We start from the raw sequence: 18,205 nt of genomic DNA on the forward strand, positions 1-18,205 counted from the left end.
GAACTGGCAGGAGGTTTCTCTTTCTTTCCTTTCCTTTGTGCACAGAGGGGATGGTAAGATGGAGGTGGCGTGCTTCCTTCCCAGCCACCCTCCTTGAGGTTAGTGAGGTGATAAAGTCAGCCAAAGAAACTACTCACCTGACAGTACAAGTTCCCTGTTGCAAGTAGCACCTGCTTGGTATTTATGTACTTTGTTTTAGGAAAATCTCTAGTGCAACAACTCCCCTTCGTGCAGCTTACAGTGTGCCGCATTGCAATCTCATACGGCAATTATGAAAAAAGGATGGAATCCACACTATAAAACATCTTTCCCTAGTGTGCTACCCTCCAGATGTGTTGGTGGGAGTTGTAGTCCAAAATGCCTGGAGAGCACCAAGTCAGGGAAGGGTGGTTTTGAAAGCCACAAAAACATTGGCTGCCTCATTAGAGAAAAGCCCGCTGGAATAAAAGTAGCCATGATGGGTGAAAAGCAGCTAGGGGAAGCTAGGCCAGCCACATTTCACGGAGCAAGGTGTTCCATAATTTGGGTGCAGCCACGGAGAAGGCCCTAGCTCTTACCCCACCCAGCTGTTCTTCTACACCAGGCAGTGCACAGAGCAGGGCCTCTTCTTCTGCGGACAGGGTGGTATATCCTTCCCATGCTGTCCACCTCCTGTTTATAAATCAATGGTTTTCTTTGGCTGCAACCCAGGGGTGGGCAACATGATGCCCTCCAGATGTTGGATGGCTGCAGCGCCCATCATCCCCAGCCAACCTGGCCAATACTCATAGATGATGCGATTTGTAACCCAGCAGCAATTGGAGGGCATCACGTTGACTACCCCACTATAATAGGAGCCACAAATTTGGGCCCCAGGGCTGAAATATGAATCTGTTAGGAACTACACAGTGCCCTATCATCAGGATTTTCTTTGCCTTGACAGCTCCCCTTTCATTGGCTGTAGTTTGCCTCTTCCTTCTGATGTAATGTTTCCGTTTTTATGCCTTCATTAACTGCTTATCACAAGTAGAGGTAGTGGCCATGAGCTTGGATGGGGTAAATAGTAATAATCAAGATGAATGGTTTGAGGCGAGATCTACCGGGAGATAGCTAAACAGAAAGTGTCCATGTTCTGAGCTGGGCCGGCCCTATCATTAGATGTTTTGAAAGGGCAGCAAATTGTTTGTTATTGAATTTATTATTGTTGCGCTTCTGCTGTTAGGGATGGGGAAATGTGCTTCTCTGCCTTAAGTGTCAAGACTACCCTAACTGCCCTTGGATACTTGGATACTCTTGAACCTTGTTGGCAGAGGGATGTCGGTGGGCAGGGAGCCATTGGCCAGCACTTAGTTGAGAGGCAGCTTATACTTTAGCTTATATATTTGCTGAACTCCAGAGCTATATTCATTTATTTTTAATCATTTTATCTAACAAAAATTATATGCCACTTACTAGAACAAAAGACCTCTAATCATCTTCTCCTCGGGCTGCTTTTCATCAGAGGATTTGTTTGTCCCTTAAACCAGTCAGTCAAGGAGTTTGCGTCTAGAATCGCATGTTCTAGGTTATGACAGCTCACCTATTCTTGATAGCCAGACACTTGGATTTAATTTACATGTGGGTGTTCTTTCTTTGGGGGGGGGGTTTAAAGCCCTAAATTAAAGGAGCAGAGGTAGAAAGAGGTTGTGTCTGCGCAGCACAATTAGTTTAATGAGTTCCTTAAGAGGCACTGCCAAAAGCTGCCCAGGGACGCTCCATCGCTGTGTGATCAAAACGGATCCTCTCTCTCAGGTAGTTTGGGGTTTGTTTGGGCTCCACACTTTCCTCTGTATATTTGCGTTTCTTTTTCCTGTGGATAATAATAATAATAATAATAATAATAATAATAATAATAATAATAATAATTTATACTGGCAGATGGTTCGAGGGCCTTGCTTAAATATCTGTTTACATGAGCTCCCCCCACATTGCTTGTAATGGGGGTGGCTGGTTGTTAGCTGATGGGATTCCCCCCCCCCTTCCTCCCATCATGCACATCATCGTTACAGAGTAATGAGTGTGTAAATGCTCGCTAAGCATGCTGACTTCTGTATTTATTATTTTTATTAGTATTTATTTATCTGGGTCTCTCTTAGCAGCCCTTGCCAGATCTGGCAATTCAAGGGAAGGAAACAAAGTGCTTCTCTCGCACATCTGCCTGTGTTGGGGGCTGGACACATCTGGCCATGAGCATAGTGTGCAAGGGTTTCACTTCCTCCCTGGCTCTCTCACCTCTACCTGTTTTCAAGGGATCCCTTCTCTGATTTGAGAGCTTATTTAAATTAAAACTGGTTCGGTCCACATGTCCAGGCTAGTCAAATCAGCTGCTGGAGGAGAGCTGGCACCCACTTCGCTCCCCCTCGGTTCTTTGGGCTCAGCATGTTTGGCTTAACACAGGGATGTGGGATCTTTCACCCTCCAGGCGTTTCTGAGCTACAACTCCCACCAACACCCCTGGCCATGCTTGCTGAGGCTGATGGGAGCTGTAATTCAGCAACACCTGGAGGACCAAAGGTTCCCCACACCTGTTGCCCGCTCCTGGGATCACGGTTAAACTATCTGTTCCACAACCATGACCTGTAAGCTTAGAACAGACCTTAAGTATACTGGGGCAGCACAGAGCAATTGCCATCTCCTCCCTGGGAGCCTGCGCATTTGTACGAAGCGTGGAATGCGAACACATCCACTCAAATCTGCAGAGTTATAACACATGGGCTCCAATGTTGAGGGACCACATACCAAAAGCGCATCACTGCACTTGCATTGGTTTTATTGGCTCTCTACCAGCGCCAAAGAATTTGGACGATTTTACTATAGTGGGGGTTCTCTGTCAAAAATCCTTAGTTTTCTCCATAGAATTGCATCTTCCAGGAATCCTTGAAAAGAGGGAGTACCCGCTAGACATTTCTGTCGTGTAGGTAATGCCTTTCAAGGCTGTCCATAGAATTTTGGTAATTAATAGGTCAGTAGTAGAGCATCTGCTTTGCATGTCCCAAGTTGAGTCCACAGTGGCACCTCTAGGGAAAGACTGAAACCCTGGAGAGCCTGAAACTGCCAGTCAGCATAGGGAACACTGAGCTATATGAACCCAATAGTCTGACTCAGTATAAAGTAGCTTCTAATGTCCTTGACACTATCACTAATACAGGAGAATCCTTACTTTGATTTTTCTACCGTGTGCTGAAGAGACAAGCCACTTTGGTGCATAGAGAAAATTTATCACTGATGCTCCGATTGTTATAGAAGAATACTAGAGAGTAAGGGGTTTCTTTGAAGTTTCCACAGCATGCCCAGTTCTGCCTAAATCTTAAAGTTCAGCTTGAAAGGCTGCTTGCCTCCTTGGCAGCACAGTGGTGGCATCATTGTAGATAGGGGGTTTCTTTCCCCATTTTATCCTTGGACCATGCCTGTCAAGTAGACTGGGCTAAGAGAGAGGGACTTGGCCAAAGCCATCCATGACTTGGTCTTACAGAGATTTGTAGACAGATCTCCCCAGTCCAAGTCAGACACTCTGGGCTGTAGCCAATACTAGCCCTACTCAGTAGACCCATTGAAATTAATGAGCATGACTAACTTAGGTCCATTAATTTCAATGGATCTACCAGTTGACCTAGGGCTTTCCCAACATCCCTGCCTTATCTGTTGAGAAGCAGGAGCATGAGAGGGTATAGCTCACCTGCAACCTACAAAATCTCCCCCCACAGCACACCTTGCTTCTTCTTTGTCATTATGGCAAGGGGGTGATTTTGTGATTGGAGGGAGACTTGTCATTCTGGATGCAGACAGAGAGTCTTGAATGCTTATGTTCATGAATAAACAGGGTTGGGGTGCATGGGGGCATGTGGAGGGCAGTGAGTTTTACCATTCTGGCTGCATATATTTAGATATAGATATCAATATTCTTGATTTTAAAATGGTTGTTACCCAACTCTGAGCGGGAGCAATTTATAAATCAATCAAATCAAATCGATTTTATTTATTTTTTTGCACAGGCACCATTAATTTTCCCTTCTTCCTTTGATTTTCATTTATTTAATAATTTACCCCCTAATTCTCTATAAATATTTCCAAAAGCAGCATATTTGCAAGGTCCAAATATGGAAGAGATCGAACATTAACCATCCATCAGTCAATGACAGGATGTCGCCCAAATGCCTTTTCTGCTCTTAAGATGGCAGGAAGGTTGTGGGGAGGCAGGCTTGCAGACATGGGTCTGCCACTGGTAGCTAAAAATAAAAAAATAAAAAAATTCAGGCCCCGCATGGCTCAAGGGACCTATCCTGGCTGAGACACAGGCCTTCCTGGGAGTCTGAGCTTTACCCCTGATGTGAGACGTCAGCTGTTTAAAAGCGCAGGCCCAAACCCAGGTCTTATGAGTCTGAGTTCTCAAAGGTGATAACGGCAGCCTGGCAGAAGTGCAGCAAGGTACCCAGCAGAACCGAATCCTGGCCACTGTGAGAATAGGATGCTGGACTTTGGCAGGCACATCTTACATTCTTAATGTAATGGTGGTCAAAGTGTAGAGTCTGATGAAGAAGGAGGTTAAGCTAACACCCAAACTCCTCAGGTAGCTTATAGCTCTTTCAGTGAACAGGTGTGCTTCATGCAGCCCTTACCTCATCCTTAAGAACAAGAGAGAGAGCTGCAGCCCCTGCTCTCCTTTGCTTCTGGGACCTGGGGTTTTATTTGCAGGAAACCAGGCAGAGGGCCTTCTTGGTGGTGGCGCCCGCCCTGTGGAATGCCCTCCCATCAGATGTCAAAGAGAAAAACAACTACCAGATTTTTAGAAGACATCTGAAGGCAGCCCTGTTTAGGAAGGCTTTTAATGTTTAATAGATTATTGTATTGTATTTTTCTGTTGGAAGCCGCCCAGAGTGGCTGCGGAAACCTAGCCAGATGGGCGGGGTATAAATAATAATATGTTGTTGTTTTGTTGTTATTATTTACCGTATTTTTCCGTGTATACGACTATATTTTTTCCTAAATTTTTGAAGTTTAAAATAAGGGGTCGTCTTATACACAGATAGTGCATAGTGCATTTTCTTAATTTTGAGTCCCCAAAAATAGGGGGCCTCTTATACACAGAAAAATATGGCCTTTTCCCAAATTACGTACCACTTGGTTGTAATAAAACCTCTAAGCGGTTTACCGAAACACAAAAACAAAAGTGCCCCCCCCCTTAAATTTTACCACTTAAAGACAGTTAAAAATCAAAAGAGATGATAACAGACGTCAGCATTCAACATGTCTAGACAGGCTGGCTTTAACAAACACATTTGAAGCAAGCACCAAAAAGAGCCCGGCAAAGTTGCCTGCTTGGTGTCAACAGGCAGGGAATTCCAAAGTGCAGGAGCTGCCATGCTAGCAAGATTGCCTTCTTACAAATGGGGAATGAATATTGTGAGGCATCTGTGATGCTGTCAGTTCCACCGATCAGAGTAGTTGAAGTGAGCATTGCATGGGGTCAGGCGATCCTGCAAGTATGACCATTGCCATGTAGCCACTGTGCATTCTTGTGGCTCCTTTGCTAGGATCCTCTCGCTGCTCCACTGACCTTTGGGAGAAGACCCACACATTGCCAGTGCTCACAGCACAGCCTGGCCATTCACTCTGCAACCATTTTGTCTGCACAGGCAGCTTTTTGAAGTGAGTTTCGTTTCCATATATTTGAAACGACAAGCCTGAGGAATACTTTGTGCCAACGTTTCAACTTTCAAATGCCAAAAATGAGGGGTGCTAAAAATTGTACCTTGACTTGGGACTTCAAAAGATATTTTGGTTAAATTAATATAATTTAGTTTTGCTTGGCAAGTAAAATGTGTGTAAAATTGCACAGAAATCATTAAAAATGGTAGTATTATTATTTTTGGCATTGCCTGGCATTTTCAGAAGGTGAAATTAAAATTATTTTGTTTTCGGAACGCAGTTTATGTGCTTCTTCGTCCAGTGTAGACTTACCAAGCTAAATGTTGTCCAATCACAAAAATAATAGATTTTAATTTTGCACACCCGAAAGCATATTTTTAAGGCCCCCTCATTGAAGAAATTTGCTAAAATTAAGTTTCAGCCCCGTAAAATGGGATGCCCTATTGTGTCAGTCACCCTCCTGGGTTGATCAAATTGTGTTTGCGGTCTGCCTTTGGAAGTGGGGGGGGGGTGCCTTTGCGACGGTGTGCAAAATGAGCAGGTGTGCACTTGTGTGCAAGCTTTTCTGTTTTGAGGAGCTAAACAGATGCTGGCCTTTAAAAATTAATAAGTTTGAACTGTTTCAAGTGTCAGAAAGAGCAGAGGAGAAATATAACCCTTTAGCAACCTATTAACAATGGGAGCATCGACCGGGGAAAATTCCTTTGCCCTTGATCCCCCAATTCTTCAGACCAGTTCCTCACCCCCAAACACACACGCCTCGACCCCTTGACATGATGTGCCGTTGCTGCTGATCCTGTTAAATTCGGGGATAAATTGATTTTTGCCTGCTAGTCACACTAACCTTCCCCATCTACCCCTCAACCATGGCAATATCTGGTGTAAAGTGAGGCTAGCCCTTATCTGCCAGTGCAGTGCGTGGGTTTCCTCTTGGAGCAGGGTTGGGATCTTTCTGGCCAATGAAAGCAGGGCTTTCCCTGGAAGTTAAATTTGCATCCTGTCATTTTCAGCCCACCCAAAGCAGCTGATGATTTAAATCAGTGCTTCTCAAACCTGGGTCCCCATCTGTTGTTGGACTACAACTCCCATCATCCCTGACCACTGGTCCTGCTAGCAAGGGATGACGGGAGTTGTAGTCCAATAACAGCTGGGGACCCAGGTTTGAGAAGCACTGATTTAAATGAGCAGTAGCTAAAAGTGAATATCAGCAGCTGAGTTATACCGTCCGAGTCATGCCATGGGGCTATCTGGTTCAGTGCTGCCTGCACTAACTGGCAGCAGCTCTCCAGCATTTCAGACAAGAGGTGTACCTAGAGATGCCGCAGGAGATTGAAACTGCTGCCAGCTGCACACCAAGTAGGATCCCTAGCATGTCCCTTCCCTTAAGACATAGGAACATAGGAAGCTGCTATATCCTGCATCAGCATTTTGCCCTATCTAGCTCATTGCTGACTATACTGCCTGGCAGGGACTCTCCAGGGCTTCAGGCAGAAAGTCTTTCCCAGCCCTACCTGAAGATGCCACTGGGGAATTAACCTGGGGCCTTCTAAGTGCCAAGCAGATGCTGTGCCACTGAGCTATGGGATTCCTTCCTTGGTGGAAATGGCCCACCACATGAATTCGAACAGTGCTGTCTGGGAGTGCCTGTGAATCAGCAATTTGTGGGGCTCCCTGTCCTCCCTGCAGCTATTTCCTCTCGTGTCTTCCGTCAAGCAGAAATTCTTGCCACACTTCAGTTGGCGCCAGCGGTTGGCATGTCCTGTGGGGGTCGCTGCATGGCGTGACGGATGGCTCTTCTTCTTGGCAGAAGGCACTCTCCTTAATTAGCTCTTCGGCTGCCCTCATATCCCCCAGGGCACAGTGGTGGTACACCACACTCAGAGAGGGCAAAAAAACAAATATTTCCAAAAAGGTCTGGCAGCCACCCCTGAATTAGACATGAGAGAAGTGAGTGAGATGAGGGTGGTGGCATGAGGAACCTGTGGCAGCAAGGCAAGGATTTCAGACCCCATCTGCACCATACATTTAATGTAAGTCATGGCTTCCCCCCCAAAGAGTTCTCAGCAAAGAACTGTAGTTGGTTAAGGGTGCTGAGAGATGTTAGGAGACACCCCCATTCCCCTTCCAGAGCTAATTGTCAGAGTTCCCTGGGAAGAGGGATTGATTGCTTAAATTCACTCTGTGAACGGTAGCTCTGCGAAGGGAATAGGGATCTCCTAACAACTTGTGCAAGTAAATAAATAGGTACCGCTCCAGCGGGAAGGTAACCGGCGTTTCCGTGTGCTGCTCTGGTTCGCCAGAAGCAGCTTTGTCATGCTAGCCACATGACCTGGAAGCTCCCTCGGCCAATAACGCAAGATGAGCGCCGCAACCCCAAAGTCGGTCATGACTGGACCTAATGGTCAGGGGTCCCTTTACCTTTAACAACTCTCAACACCCTTAAAAATGACATTTCTCGGGAGTCTTTGGGGGAAGCCATGACTGCTTCAAGTGGCATGGTGCTGTTGTATATGTCAGGTGCAAATGTGGCCTCAGTCTCTTATGTAAGAGCAAGGCAGGCAGAAAAGGAGCAGGAATCAGGAGTGCAGAGGCAGGACCCAGAAGCACTTCTAGCAAGGCAGCTGCAGCAAATGTCAACAACCAGGGAGACGAGTGTATAGATAGCTAAGGAGAATAGGGAAGGGCTCGCCAACCTTCTTAGGCCTAGGGGCACATTTGGAGCAAGTGCTGTGGGAAGAGATAGAGTGCATGCACACGCTCACATACAGTTTGCTTTTCCAAGGGATTTGGGTAAAAATTGGATCCAGTAGAATTATTCTGAGCAGCTGGTATGGCTCAAGTAGAGCATGAGACTTAATCTCAGGGTCGTGGGTTTGAGCCCCACATTGGGGGAAAAATTTCCGGCATTGCAGAGTTGAACTAGATTACCCTTGTGCTCCCTTCCAACTCTTCTATAATTCTGTGAGCCTTGAAGTACATATACAGCAGAAAGAGGAAGTGGGAAAGAGTGTCACTCTTCCAACTTTCTCCTTCAGCTCTTTTCAAGGCAGAAAAGGGTAACCACTTTATACCACCAAGGAGACAATGGGTGAAGGAGGAAGATCCAGTGGTGCTAAAAGTTTTTGTTTAATTGCTTAGTTTCTTAGCAATGCCCGTCTCTTCTGACAGCTGGTTCAGGGTGCCTCTTCTGGACTGAGGAAATGATGTAGTAATGAGAGCAATGATCATTTGTTTCATGACTGATACCTCCTAAAGCTCTGCCACCCATGTGGATTGGTGGGGCGCAGAATTCTCATATGAAATGTTGGGGTCTGATGGCCAAACAGCACCCTCAATGCCCTTAGCGGGGTTAGAAAGGAAATAGATAAGGCATATTGGAACACCTGTTTCTCCACTATTTAGACTGTCATTAACAGAAACCTTCTGGGAGTCGGGGCCCAATCCTGCCCAGATCAAACACCGGGGTTTATTAAGTCCTTTGGTGACAATGAGCAAGAGTTAAACGTGCTTAACCCCCACCCTGCCAATTGTAATGAAGGGTTGCCTGTGGTCACGCCTCATACCTCTTACTATGGTGTCCTTGGAATAGAAAGAGGGAAGACCATAAATTGATCATGCTGTTATTATCATCACATCTCCTGAGTGCCATCTAGATCTTTCCAATCAAGATGTGTTTCCGCCAGTGGTGTAACCTGAGTTTAAAACCTCCATGGGTTTTCTCCCTCTGGGGCTGTAGTTGTAGACGGTGGCAGTGTTATCCTCTCCCTTGCATCCTCAGTGCCCTGGCAGAGTGAGGGCTTCCTGGGATTCCTTGGATCGAGCCTTGATAGGATTTAAAACCAGGTGAAGATGGTTGGTGATGCAGACTAGGTGGGGAAAGAGCCTGTTTCGCAACCCTCGTGAATCCTTTGTCCCATTTTGGAATCTGAACAAAAAAGAACTTAGTTTACCTTTTGTTCCCAAGGCCAAAATTGCTATTTTGTTTTGCTAAAGTTCATCTCTCTGCCACTGCTCAGGTTTCTCAGTCACCTGCTTTGGCGTATTCCTGATTCCTTGCAGTTCTTTCTCCTCTCCTTCTTTCCTCCCCTGGGAGAGGCATGTCTGCTTCTGGCATCTGTCCCCTTTTCTGCAAACGCCGTGGCAAAGAAGTGATTTAAATTTTTTAGCAATGCCCATCTCTTCTGTCAATTACGCCCCCCCTTCCATCTCTTCAAGGCCCTTCTGCCTCTGCAATTGACCATCTCTTCCTGTGTGCTTTGCAAATGTCATCTTCCCTGCTGCTGCTGCCACTCCTCTCTTTTGCCATCTTCCACTCAAAAAAGCCTGTCCTTAACTCCCCCTCTCTCTTTCCTCTTTCCTGCCATTCCTCCCCTGGGCCGCAGCCTCGGTTTCCCCTTCAATTCATGGCTCCTCTTTGATGCCCGCCCCAAGAGGCTCTCGCAAGGAATATAGTGCCGTGTGGCATTTGGAACCTCAGAGCAGATGGCGATTTAGCTCTGGATGTTTCCCCATCGGAGTCCCCTTTCAAATTACTCCGCAATATGCTCCGTACAATGCATCCTCCTGGTTGCTGGTTTTTGCAAGCCCTTGTTGCGCTGCTGACTGTTACGCCCTTGCTTCCCAGCACATCATGGACTGCAGTAGTCCAGCCAAGCTTTCCTTATAGCAGACTGTCAGGCCTCTGTCTCTTGCTCTCTGAGGGAAGGGTCGTAGCTCAGTAACAGAGCATGTGCTTTGCATGCAGAAGGTCCCAGGTTCCAACCCAGGCAAGGCTGGGGTTGCACTCTGCCTGAAACCCTGGAGAGCTGTTGCCACTCAGTGTAGGCGTTACTGAGTGAGATAAACCCAACAGTCGTGGCGCAGTGTATAATGAAGTTTTCTGAGTTCTGTTTCTTCCATCTCTGCTGCTGCTGCCCCTTTCTCTGCTTCTCAAAACCAGAGTCTACAATTACCTATTTCATATAGCACATGCAGAGAAGCAGGGGTGGGCTGGGGGTGGGCAATAGAAAGCTGCTGTATACTGAGTTGTACCAATAGTCTATCTAGCTCAGTCATGCCTACACTGACAGGCAGAGGCTCTCCAGGGTTTCAGGCAGGGAGTCTGTCCCAGGCCTATCTGGAGGTGCTGTGGATTGGACAGAAGAAAAAGCCTCCTGGATCAGGGCAGTGGCCCATTTAGTCCAGCATCCTGTGTTCACCTTTGACAGAACAGAGGAGGCAGGAGCCTCTCTCAGCCTTACCTAGAGGTCCTTTTGGCTATTTTACCTGAGACCTTCTGCATGGCAAGCAAGCACTTTAACCACCAAGCTATGGCTGGGTTTAGCGTTCCAATGGAGATGCTAGCTAGCCCCACAATTTAATTAACATGGGTGTGGATCTTCTAGCCATTTCCTATAAACAGTATGTAGGTGCAAAGTGCTTCTGCGGAGAGAGCCGTTCACTGCAGGAAGCCAGCTTTAAAATTTTGCACCATTCAAGACTCCAGATAGTGACTGAGGATACACACAGCCCAATATAGAAACCTTGCTGTGGTTTCTGCAACGTCGCACCTTGCCCAGACAGTGGCTACAGCTGAGTGCATTCTGTGGGTTTGCCATGCAAATGCAGAATCTACTGTTACAAAATCCCGTATCCTGCTCTGTATGGTGGCGAGTCACATGCCACAGTGGGAAGCCCGCATGCAGGATGTGAGAGTAGTTGCTCTCTCCTGCTGTCAATCCTGGTATTCTGGCCTGGTTCACGCATAATGTTAAGCCATGCTTTGCAAACTGTGGTTTAATTGGACCACCCAGCCCACAAACAACCCTCAGTAGCAAACCAGAGATTGCTGTTGGTTTGTAAACCTTGTTCTGTGAACCCAGAGGGAGCATATAGGCATAATGACTTCCCATTTCATGTCGGACACTCATGCAGGTACCGTACCTCAACACATAACATAGCAGTACTGCATGCTAAGAAGTGTGAACCCAACTTGAAATTAGCACCCGTCTAACCAAGGAAGGCAGGGGCGGGGTTGAATTTGTTTTCTTTGAAAAATGCTCTCATGACATTCACACTTCCCTTTTCACCCTCTTTCTTTCTCACATTCAGGTTTTCCGGAAGCCAGCACTGCGGACACATTCACTGTGCATACCAATACCGAGAACATTATCACTGCCTTGACCCAGAGTGTAACTATCAGGTAAAAACCAAATGAAAATAAATCATTGGTGGGGGGAAAGATCCTTAAATAGTAGGGTGGGGTGAAGTTCAATCCCAGGCTTTGAAACAGCAAAAGTTTTGGGGGGAGAGGGGAGGAGCTTTGTTTGAGTCTTTTGAGCACCACATGTGAGCTAAATGGACCAGTGGTCTGACTCAGCAAAAGGTAGCAACATTTAGGTCATCTGCTTGGGAAGGGCCAGAGCTCAGTGGCAGAACATATTCAGAAGGTTCAGTCCCTGGCATCTACTGGTGATAAGATCTCGATAGTAGGTGATAGAGAAGGCCTCGTTCTGCTTGAGACCCTGGGGAGCAGCTGCCAGTCAGAGTAGACTGGCCTTCCCCCCAACTTGGTGCCCTGCAGATGATCACTGCCCATGCAGTAGCCAATGTGCTATGAGTCACAATAGCTGGCTGTAACATCGCCTCCTGCAGGAGCGATTTTCCCATTGACGTAAGGATCGTTTCACAAGTCTTGTATTATTAATACAGCATCTATGTGGTTGTGCACACACAATACATTTGAAGCATGTTCCTTCATGCCAAAGAATCATGGGAACCGTAGTTTGTTGCGGGCACTGGGAACTGTAGCTCTCTGTGGAGTAAAGTACTGTTTGCAGGATTCTTGGGAAGTGGGAGCGTGCTTGAAATATGCTATAAATTCACAGTATGTACGCAGCCTGTGAAGCCACCCCAGATTTGTTTTCTACTAGGAACCTGGCACAGTAGATAGCTGTATTGTTGAGATCAAAGCCTACTGTGTCCCAGGAACACTTTGAGATTTGGATGGTGGATCACAGGATTCAGCCAGAGGAACTGAACCCTGGAATTTGTTCATGCAACCATTAGCGTCCCTGCAAATCATTTTTGAAGGTTCTGCACATGACAATACCCTGCCGGTGGCCAGCTGGTTAGATACAGCCGCTGCCCCATGGAGGATTAGAAGGATAAATACGTGTCAGAGGCACTCACAAAACCAGTCACTGCACTCACACATACAAAATTGGGGTGTCTTCCCCATATAACTCCCCCACAGGCCAGTGGAGAGGGGAACATGCTTCCCTTCAGATGTTGCTGGACTCCAGCTCACATCAGCCCCAGTCAGTGTGGCCAAGGGTTGGTGATGGGAGTTGTAGTCCAGCAACATCTGGGGGGCTAAAGATTCTTCACCCTCAGCTAATGGTCTGCACACACACATTTTCTCCCTAAAGGGCAGCCTTGTCATCGGACCTAAATTCCAGTGCATTATCCTATAAGCAGGCAGCAACCAGCTTCCTGTGATAGCGCAAGATGAGTAGAAACCTTAAACCAGCAGAGACCATTTGAAGCACAGGGATTCTGGCTTCCCCTGGAGGAGCTGCGCCGTCAAGCAGGCGGGGGTGCGTGACAAATCAGGCTCAGCCTAGCTGGCCCAGTGACGCCTCAGCAGCTACTGATGCAAAGCAACCATTGAGACGAGCAGCGGTCCTGAGATTGCAGTTTAGTTTTGGGAAGAACTGGGAGGAAGGGGCAGAAGCCAGGCTGCAATTGCTGGGAGAGGTGCCAGGGTAAGATTGTCAAGCCAGCTTCCTAGTCACATGCTGTGTTTGTTTACTCTGCACTTGAATCTGAGTGAGTGACGCCACTGTTTCTGTGGTTAGGGCCTCCGCACATGGTGGGGCGGGAGGTGTGCAAGGGATTCCCAGGAACTGCCCGCAGCGGAATCTTGATTTCTGCCCTGGCACCCGCCAGCCTCGGAGGAACAACTTCAACCACAGCAAGGGAAACTGGCCCAGTCCTGGCCAAGCCCTGGGGGCCCCCGTGGGTTTCTATTGATCGAACCGGGGATGTGGGCAGTGACCATTCTGCACCATCTGTCTGATGAGATGGGCCGTAAGGAAACAAGAGGGCCTTGAAGAGGGGGGGGGGAGGCTCTTGCAACAGACCTTGGGAGCTGTCCAGGCTTATGGGTGGAATCGCCTGATCCCACCAGGGAATAAAGCTTTAGGCTGAGTTTTTCCAAATGCAAATTACCCTGCAGGCGAGATATATATTTCTTATAATGAACGGCACTCAGTAATAAGTGGCCGCAAATTAACGGTGATTGGCAATGGAATTCCTGTAATATAACGCCTTGGGGAAATCAGCCCGTAGCTCTTCTTTGGCATTCCTGTGTAAATCCCAAAATTTAATAAAAGCAACAGAAATAGATCAGGATTTATTTTTAGTATAGCAGGAAAATGGGTGGGAATTGGGGGAGGGGGAGATATTTTCCTATATGTGTCCATTTTTCTTGGCATCTAGACAACCTACTCCATCCAACAGGCTAAACTGGGCTTGTAGCCTCCCTACCAGAGCTTGGAATAGGCCTCTCGGGGTGCTGGGTACTTGGAAAGGGTAGGATTGTCTGCATATTGAAGTCTTGCCAACCAGGTGTCTCTAAGAATGGAAACCTGCTTCCCTAAGCTGTAGGAAGGGATTTTAGCTCAGTGGCAGGGCATCTTCTTGCATGCAGAAAGTTCCATGTCCAATCTGCCTGAAACCCTGAAGAGCTGCTGCCAGTCAGTATGGACCAACGATCTGACTCGGTATAAGACAGCTTCCGATGACCTGAGCTAGGCCAGTTTCATTCACAACACTTCAGCTGGTGCTTGCATTTTCCATTTCTCCCATTTCAAAATAAAGCCTCAGTTGGCTGGAATGCTGTTTGTTGTAAAGCCAACCCTCTTTTGCGGTGTTCACACATTGCCACCCTTTTGCCATTACTGTATATTCTTGCGTATAAGACTACTTTTCAACCCAGGAAAATTTTCTCAAAAGTTGGGGGTCGTCTTATACGCCCAGTCATCTTACACACTGTTAAAGCTACAAATGGCTTTAAAGTGCACAGTTGCTGAGCCTGTATGAAAGGGATTCTTCCTCCAAAGGCCCTCCCCCAACTCACGTTGCCCCACCACCTCAAGTAGTACTTAGTTTCCACAGTTTAATGTGGGACTGCCTCTTCCACAGTTCCCAAACCAAGGTGTGAATGGAAAGACAGCTATCCTTCAAACACTGCATTTCTCCAGATTTTGCAGTGCAGTTTTCTGACCCAAAACTCTGCATTAAAATGTATTTGCGGGGAGGGGGGTGTCCACACAAAGTATCAGGGAAAACAATGTACAAAAGTGTGTTGTCTCATATGAAATTGCTTACAAAAAAAAGCTTATATTGGGTTGTACCCAGTCTTGGTCCTGCTCAGAATATACCCATTGGAATTAAAGGATGTAAAACTGACTTGGGACTGTTTATTTCTATGGGTTGGGTCTAACTTAGTTGGGTACAGCCCAATAAATCATAAAGTCTTGTGGAAATTGGGAAACCCAAACTATGGACACTGAAGAAGAAAAAAAAGAAACTGAAATTGACAAAGATCTGCCCCTGCCTCCCTGCTCTCAGCCCTGCCTCACCTCTTCTGCGTCTTCCTCTTGCCCCCCAGAGATTCACAAGCAAGCAAGATGTGATCCGGCATTACAACATGCACAAGAAGCGGGACAATTCCCTCCAGCACGGCTTCATGCGCTTCAGCCCGCTCGACGACTGCAGCGTTTACTATCATGGCTGCCACCTGAATGGGAAAAGCACACACTACCACTGCATGCAGGTAATGATGCTGGGCTTCTGGCATTAAGTGGCAGAGAGTGAAGGGACCCCCAGGGCTAGTATCTTCATGGATGTTTTAACAGAGCCACCAACCCTCACGCGTGGCATGCATTTCCAGGTTGGAGCTAGACTGGGAGGGGGGGGCGTGTGGTCCAGAGATTCCTTGGGAGGGGGAGCTGTAGCTCAGGGGTAGAGCACCTGTATCATCCAAGGATCAATGCTTAGCCTCCCTTGGTAGGGCTGGTGAGAGCATGGAGAGCCGCTGCCAGCCAGTGTAGACAGTACTGAACTAGATGGACAAATGGTCTGGCTCGGTAGAAGGCCACTTCCTATGATTCCTTGTGCAAAAGTCATCTTCAACCACGGAGCAAACACGTTGCTGTGAGGATTCATAATGGGATTCTTATCTTTAGAGATACTACTGTTGTTGTTTAGTCGTTTATTCGTGTCCGACTCTTCGTGACCCATGGACCAGAGCACGCCAGGCACTCCTGTCTTCCACTGCCTCCCGCAGTTTGGTCAGACTCATGTTCATAGCTTCGAGAACACTGTCCAACCATCTCGTCCTCTGTCGTCCCCTTCTCCTAGTGCCCTCAATCTTTCCCAACATCAGGGTCTTTTCCAGGGAGTCTTCTCTTCTCATGATGTGGCCAAAGTATTGGAGCCTCAGATTCAAGATCTGTCCTTCCAGTGAGCACTCAGGGCTGATTTCCTTAAGAATGGATAGGTTTGACCTTCTTGCAGTCCATGGGACTCTACTAGATCCCTCCCATAGCTGCTTCGGGGAAGGCCGCTCAGCTTGCCAGCCTATTGTGCCAGCTCATGGGATCAGGAGATCTAGAAGAGATTTCCCCAACCATAATGCCCCAGATGTTGTTGTTTACCCACACATTTGATGTATGAAAGAGATTGGGTTGTGTCCAATGCTTGTCTTCAGACTAGATACGTTGGAATTAATGGACTTGACTAACATGTGTCCACTAATTTCAATGGGTCTACTCTTGAGTAGCGCCTTATTAGCCACAACCTTCTACAGTCATACCATGGTTTACGACCGCCGCGGTTTGCAACCAATTGGTTTGCGACCACCGCAGACCCGGAAGTGTTTACATCCGGGTTCCGCGGTGTGCGGATGCACAGAAGTGATCTGCGCAGAGTGCACATGCGCAGAAGTGATCTGCACAGCGTGTGCATGCACAGAAGCGATCTGTGCAGCGCACGCATGCGCAGAAGCACTCTATCGGTGCTTCGCGCAGAAGAGCCGCTCCATTTATGATGTACTCTGGGAGCGACCGGTTCCCCGGAATGAATTGCGGTCGTAAACCGAGGTATGACTGTATCTCTGGCAACCCACAGCGGCCAAAAGGTTTTTTTAAAAATAATAATGCTACTGATACGTTTGTCACCCTGGACGCCGTTCAGAGAAAGGGCAGGGTATAAATCAAATAAATAAAGAATATCTGTATGGCCACATTGCCAAAGGTAGACCGAGAAACCCTGTTTATAGGCACAGATTTCTAAGAGATCCCTGTTTTGCCAGGAGGTTGATTTTGGGCAGAAATTTCTCTGTCTAGGCTCACCTATCAGGGTCAACCCAAAGATGAGTAGAAGAAGCATTTTTCTAAAGAGCTTTTTATTCAGATGAGTGCCATAGGCAACAATGGGAAATGTTGCTTGATTTCTTCCATTCCCGCTCAAATTTTGACAAGAAGAGTCATAAACAGCTCCGCTGTGTACCCAGGACAGGCATATCACATTTCCTGGGTGTGGGGAAAAGGCCACTGTTTGGACTGGAGAGCTGATATTTTCCCCTTACACACATCCGGGCAGATCCTTTGTAGGAGTGATGGAAGGGTCAAGCTCTAGGGATCTCTCTCCAGGGCGCTCCTTCCTCAAGCCAGAGAGGCCATCAGAACTGCCGCGTTGCTCTGTTGATATACAACCTCTCTGCGCAAGGCCTGCCCTTTAGCAATCACGTTTGTCCCTTTGTAGCCAGCTGCTAAGCCAATCAAATATTAATAACAGCCCAGTGTCAAAAGAAAGAAGGGAAGAAAGGAAGCTGACTTTCTCACTGCCGGGGGGGGGGGGAAAGAGGTTTGCGAGAAAGATGGCGCAGCCTGTTGCTGCAAGGGGGGGTTTCCAAAGCCAGCCATTTTGCAACCACGCCACCTCCAGAAGCCATATGTCAAGCGTGGGGAAGCTGTGGCCTCCAGGTGGGGTTGGGCTCCCATCAGCCCCAACCATGTCCAGTGGTCAGGGAGATGATGGACGTTTTAAGCCAGCAACAACGGGAGCCAGCCTGTTGTTCTTCAGGCTCTCTTGCAACCATGGAAATCAGGCTGTCAGGAGGGGAGCCATGGTGTGGAGAGATCCCTAAAATACTTTAAGCCCACCTTTGCAAGGGGGATTTAGCCCTTGGGTATACTCTCGTTTCTACCAAGCACATGGGTTCTCAGGAGAAGGCCATCCACAGCTACCAGCCAGCCACGGAGGCTATTCTCTGCCTCCACAATTGGAGGCAGTTTGCTTCTGAATACCAGTTGCTGGAAACCACAGGAGGGGAGTGGGCTCTTGTGCTCAGGTCCAGCTTGCGGGTTTCCCACAGGCACCTGGTTCACCACTGTGAGAACAGGATTCTGGACTAGATGGGCTATTGGCCTGATCCAGGAGGTTCTTCTTATGGGTTTCTCAGGGAGAAGATCAGCACTGACCTGGAGGGGCA

At 47.6% G+C, this 18,205-nt stretch overlaps 1 protein-coding gene across 11 annotated transcripts in view; it reads left to right on the forward strand.

Annotated features, from left to right (window-relative positions):
- The window catches only part of CASZ1 (castor zinc finger 1), a 309,366-nt gene that overhangs the window by 260,518 nt on the left and 30,643 nt on the right, over positions 1–18,205 (forward strand). For all 11 annotated transcript variants that reach the window (XM_088671542.1, XM_088671543.1, XM_088671546.1 and 8 more), the window contains 2 exons: positions 11,755–11,845; positions 15,320–15,484. In XM_088671542.1, coding sequence (XP_088527668.1) covers positions 11,755–11,845; positions 15,320–15,484 — 256 coding nt within the window. The remainder of the gene's footprint in view (positions 1–11,754; positions 11,846–15,319; positions 15,485–18,205) is intronic.

Source organism: Zootoca vivipara, chromosome 6 (assembly GCF_965207765.1).
Source record: "Zootoca vivipara chromosome 6, rZooViv2.hap1.1, whole genome shotgun sequence".
Classification (NCBI taxonomy): Eukaryota; Metazoa; Chordata; class Lepidosauria; order Squamata; family Lacertidae; genus Zootoca; species Zootoca vivipara.